The 5,901-nt window shown below is 40.3% G+C and overlaps 1 protein-coding gene across 1 annotated transcript in view; it reads left to right on the top strand.

Annotated features, from left to right (window-relative positions):
• Window positions 1-5,901, top strand: part of sez6b (seizure related 6 homolog b) — a gene marked incomplete in the record, with an annotated part of 173,318 nt that overhangs the window by 113,807 nt on the left and 53,610 nt on the right. Inside the window, 1 exon segment of the mRNA XM_035680353.1 lies at window positions 863-1,052. Within this exon segment, the coding sequence (XP_035536246.1) occupies window positions 863-1,052 (190 nt within the window).

Here is a 5,901-nt window from a genome sequence, read left to right on the forward strand (position 1 = left end):
TGGATGCAGTGGATTGTCCATGATCTATCAAATTTCACGTTTTTCTAATGGCCTTCTTCAGCGGATGGGGTTTCCACAGTTGACTTTTCATTAGCTTGCTAGACCCTACATAATTGATGTTATGATTTTATGAGTTTTTCTCGTTTGGAGTTGACTAATGTAATCATTTTGTAATCAAGATCAGGCCTGTCCCAATAATTACATTATTGACTTATCCTACAATATATATGATATGTAATTAGCACCTGTCACAATATCGACATAAGAATATCTCTAACATTTTATCCAACGCGATGTCAGAATAAAAAGCAGGGTTTCCCCACCATTACTATGTTCCCTGTGCCAAATTGTTTAATATTTTGCAATTGCAATCTTTGCTGACATGTTTACCCTGTTGTGCATTTTTTTTTCAGATTCCAATTCCAATGTCTGAAAATTTTAAACAATTAAAAGGTCAAAGCTCTCAGGGCCCCAGTAGCTCACCTGGTGGTATGGGATGTACCAAGGCTGAATCCTTGCTGCAGCTTGCTTGCTGGGTTCAAGTCTGACCTTATTTAAAACAAAATAAAAAAGTTCACTGCTCTCTGAAAGGGTGTAATTGCATTATTATGCTAATCATTATATCAGTGGCATAAAAGGGTCTTAAAATGACAATAATTGTAATAATTTGCACGCCATTTTCTTCATAAATCTGGCCCTCAGTGATTGCTGTGTAGAGCAGGTACAACAGCTTTTTTTTTATAATAGTGTCATTGTTGGTCTCCTGTGTCAGGTCCTGAGAGAAGCCCAGAATCTGTATCTTTTGTTGATTTGTTTTTATATGACAAATAAATAGTCTAATCCCAAATCTGTTTTCTGTCAGGTGATGAATGTGAATCTGTCTGAGGGTGACAAGGTGGCGTTTGAAGATGTGGGCCACAGGGAGAACACCATGCTGGCCAATGAGTCCATTCTGATGAGGGGGTTGGTAGTACGAAGTCACAGCAATCAGATCTCTATCCGCTTCCAAAACCAGAGGTCTCAGGTTGGATCGGTCCTGCTCAGATACCAAGGTAAGTGTAAATTACAGAAGTTCCACATGCGTGCTTTCTACAAGTTAATTAACACTCAGTGGTGGAACTAACCTCACCATGAGTTAAAGTAATAACAAACACACTGATAAATAATTAACTTTGAAACATAACTTCCATTTCAACTATGGTAAGTGGTTATTTTTTAAGGTATAAAGCACAAGTATGTGTTCTCAAGGCATGCGCAGTGATGCCTCTGTTGCCTGTAACATATGCACCAGAGGATAACTATTTCAATAGACACCGAAACAAGGCACTAACATGTGCGAGGTGATGCAGTCCGGTAGATACCGGTCATATACGAATGGGTGCCATATTAGCAGCACTGTGTTTTGGTACCCAACCCTTACTTCTAGTGCAGGACTCAGAAAGCTTTACTATCAAAAGAACCACATGCGGCCTGGTGCAACTATCACAAGGATGAGTCTGGAGCTCCGTCAGATCTTTCTGGATACTTTTATCACAATCAAGTCAAGTCCAAACTTTAAACAAAATATATTTTCTCTCATGTCAAGAGGATTATTAAAGTTACAGTTTTGCCATTTTTGACTTACAATCGCACGCAGTGATAGAGCATATTGAAGAGACAGAAACACCCTTCATTTCAGTGGATTATGTTTGCTTGTGGTTCCTTATGCTCAGAAACATTGCATTAGCTGTGGAAAATGTCATTTAAAAGATGAAGGGCTGGACTGAATGGAAAATTTGAAATGTGCTATGTCTTAGCAGTGCCATGCCATTGTTCCGACTGCCCACTATTCTGAAAACTGCAGAAGTCCGAAAAATGTCCCATTGGACCATTTGTCTGACAGCCCGTTATTCCAAAAATGAACGCCCATTGTTCTTAAGACCTGTTGTTCGTAATGCCAAAATTCCACAAGGCACAGCTTTATGAGGTCTGATTTCCTGCTAATTTAATCTGCTCTGTGGTGCTTGACGCGTGTGGGTCGCAGTTTCTGTCAAAAAATATACCAATAGTGTACTGTCCACGTAGCAGATCGGAGAGATGCTGGGACGTGCCGGCATTAGTGGAATCAGAAGCACAGGAACGAGAGGGATCCCTACTGTGCCATAATTTGAAGCAGTGTGCCACTGACCAGCTGCATTGTTTGACGAGTTGATAGTGAAAAAATAAAAATGGGTCCCTGGTATATCATGGAAGTCTTATGACTTTTTGTTATCTAAAGCCCGGACCACATTGACAAACACTTTGTTACAGTTTCTTTGATCCATGTTAGCAGAGAAAACTTCAGTATAGGTAACTCTGAATATGAAATAATGATAATTACTACAACATATGCTAGCAGTTTGTCAGTAACCTGCATGTTCTCATCTGGAATTAGAATTATATCAACACTTCCATTTTAAATCTAAGAAACAAAGCCATTTATACTTAAAAATGTGTTCTTAACTGTTATTAAACTTGGCCTTAAAGGACCAGTGTGCAGGATTTAGTTCCAGATTGCAACTAACTGAATACCGCTCGCTTTGTACCTGATGACCTGGGAATGAGAACAGGCTATGAAGTGTATCGGGAAAAACTATGGTTGCTGCGAAAATCCTGACTGTTAAAATGTAAGCCTACCTGTCTTGTCGTGTAGCCGAGTGTGTGTTATCACTTGTTAACATAATGCACGGTTGGTGTCATACAAAATGGCTTGTGCTATCAGTTAGCCACATGATTAACAAATACATTATCTTTGTAACTGCTTTACTTATCAATTATTGTACAGGAGCTGTCCGACAGACTGGGATTTTCAGAAAGGCTTAATCCTGCAGCCTGTTAATGACAGAGGAGTGAGCTAAAAGTCATTTTCTGCAGCTGCCTTTCTTTCTTTGGAGTGAAAATCCATAAAGGGTTTTGTAAATCTGTGATGGTGTTTTAACAGCCCTCAGGAGTTAGGGTCAGCTCTGGTCCTGCTGGTCAGATTTCATCCCATGAAAACTGTGTAGAGGATTCCACTCCTTGATATCTCTTCATTTATCTTTGTTTCCATTGATTGTACTCCAAAGCGCAGATGGCATGTGCAAACTTCTCCCCTGCTAAATAGTGGCATGAACATCCTTACCTGCTGCTTAAAAACAATCTGTGCTGTGTTTGCTAGTTCCTCACCACCACTGGCCAAATGGGAGAATAACTAAATAAAGCTTTGATAGTTTGTGTGTGTGTGTGTGTGTGTGTGAGAGAGAGACTGTGGGTACTGAGAGTGGTCGATCCTCTAGAGGCAAGCTGCACTTTACAGCAGACTCTTTGCTTCTAAAATGTGTTTAGCTCATCTGGTACCTTGGGCTCACACATGATAGGAGCGCTCCTGCTTTTGTAGCCTGTGATGTTCTGGATCGCCTGCCACATGTCTTTGGTGTTGTCTGTGTCGGTGTTCTCTCTCCAGTCTCTGCTGGTGCCTCCACTTTCTCTCCTTGATGCCAGCTTTTAGCCCTCCTCTGGCGATTCTGTATGTTTCCTTGTCACCTGACTGATGGCAGCTTTTTTGGCTCTAGATGAAGCCCTCACCTCTCCATCCATCTAAGCTTTCTGATTAGGAAATTATTATATTGTCATTGTCATCACCACATTAACACATTTGCTGAAGGATGATGCTATTGATGATGTATATTCCTCCAGATTGATGTAGTTCTCCTGAGTGGCAGCCTCTTTAAACTTGTGTCAGTCTGTGCACTTATGTAGAGTCATGTAGAGGTGCATTTTGAGTTAATGCGTAGGAATACACAAGTTCTATAGTTTTCTGCAACTCCCTTCCAGAGCAGTGCATTGCTTCTGTACTAGGATCCCTGTCTGCTTCGCCAAACTGGGGGCACAATGACCGTTGTGACTTTGGATATTTACCTCATACAACACCACTTCAACTCCCTTCAAGACTGGTTCTCTGTGCAGTTGAGGTAAACAAATGCCCCTGTCACTGTCCACAAAATTGTGGTAACAGCAAATATTGACTGAGCCAAGTCACATTTTAATGTGTTGTTTAAGAGGACAATGCTGGCAAATGTATGGATGTGTTGGTCAAACACGGGTAGAAACAAAGTATGTTTATGCTCTTTGTGAGTGGTTTGGGCTCTGTATAAATGTGTGAGTTTGCAGGGGGGAGATTGATTTTAAAAGCCAGAATCAGGACAAAACAACTTAATCCTCTCACCGTCAAATACTGGTCGCCTCTTTCTCTCTCTCGCTCCCTCGTATTGGTTTATTAAATTCTCTCCTCTGAGACAATCTATTTTTTGTTCTGCCCTGCTAGAAGCTGGATCAGCAAAAAAGCCCCAGCCTATAGACCACACACACAAACATACACACACACACACCACATACTGTATGGCCCATATAACTATTCCCAACCCTGTTGAATTGATAGAAGCATGCAGTAGTGCAGCCTATAGTTAAAGGTCTTTTGAAAGTTTCAACAACTTTTTGAAGAAGTAATAGTAAATGATAGTTATTATTGGTTTAAAGAGAATTATAAGTTATAACTGTCCCTGTTTGCTCAGCCCTCCTCAGCTAAACTATACAAGTTAAAGCTCCCATACCTTGAGCTAAAATTTTCCACACATATACTCCACAAAACTCCATTTTGTGCTTCACTATTCAAATCCCTCCAGGAGCTGGCCTTCCATCCCTGGCTTTCTGTCTTAAATACTGGGGAAAAAAAGAGTGTTGATCAATACATTCAGTGTTTTTGGATTGCGATGGCTTGAGCAGTGAGGGAGCGCGTGTGTTGGCTGAGATAGGATTCATCACATTGAGTTGCTGCCTGGTGCCACTTATTGTTCCCAGGCAGAGAAAGGAGAAAGTGCAGGCCAGGCAGCAGTGGAGGAGAATGACAGACAGGCGCCATGGATATGTGATTGTGTTCATGATTGAACATGCTCAGAACATTGCTCATGCTCACATCAGTTTGTGATGTGTGACATCAGAATGCTACCATACGGCCAATACCAAGGCTGACTTCATAATAAATGTTGTGTAATTCAGTGTGTGGCAATATACAATATCTGACCCAGAGATGCCAGAGACACTTTTACCAGCCAAAATAGTTGTTTGTCTGCTACAACATGTAACAAATAAAAGGTAATGATGTGATTGACATTTACTGATTTTATTACTGACTCTGTAATCAGTTATGGCAATTGAAGGACCAGTCTGTAGAATTTAGTAGCATCTAATGGTAAGTTGCAGGCATCCCTTGACCAAACTATGTGCAAAGGAGAAAATTCACAAAAACATAAAAAGGTCCTATCTAGACACAGTGTTTGGTTTGCCCATTCTGGGCTACTGTAGAAACATGTCGGTTCAACATGGCAGACTCTGTAGAAGAGGACCCGCTCCTTATGGAGATAAAAACAGCTCATTCTAAGGTAACAAAAATACAATGATTCTTATATTGAGGTGATTCTACATGAATAAAACCATACCTAGAAATATTATATTCCATTTCTAACAATAGATCCTCCATGTTACACACTGGACCTTAAGCTGTCAGCCAGTTAAATTAACGCACCCTGACTCAATTTGATACACACAGGGGTTTTGCTGCTACAGCATAACACCCTGTTCACATAGCCCTCTCTCCAATGGCTACCTGTGCCTTTGACAAAAAATTATATGTAAATAGATCTTTTATTAAGATTTAAAGGTATCATTGTTGTAGGCGTAAAATGAAAAAAGTTAAATATATGTAGCCATTACATGCCACACAAGAAAATGTTTTAACATTTTGTAATTAAAATGTCTTTAATTAATTAATTAAATATCTGACTCTTCAGCAGATAAATGCTCCACTATGTTCACTAGTCTCTAGCTGTGTGTGTCTGCGGTTTGCTG

Source organism: Morone saxatilis, unplaced genomic scaffold (genome assembly GCF_004916995.1).
Source record: "Morone saxatilis isolate NCDOM2014 unplaced genomic scaffold, NCSU_SB_2.0 Contig8, whole genome shotgun sequence".
Taxonomy (NCBI): Eukaryota; Metazoa; Chordata; class Actinopteri; family Moronidae; genus Morone; species Morone saxatilis.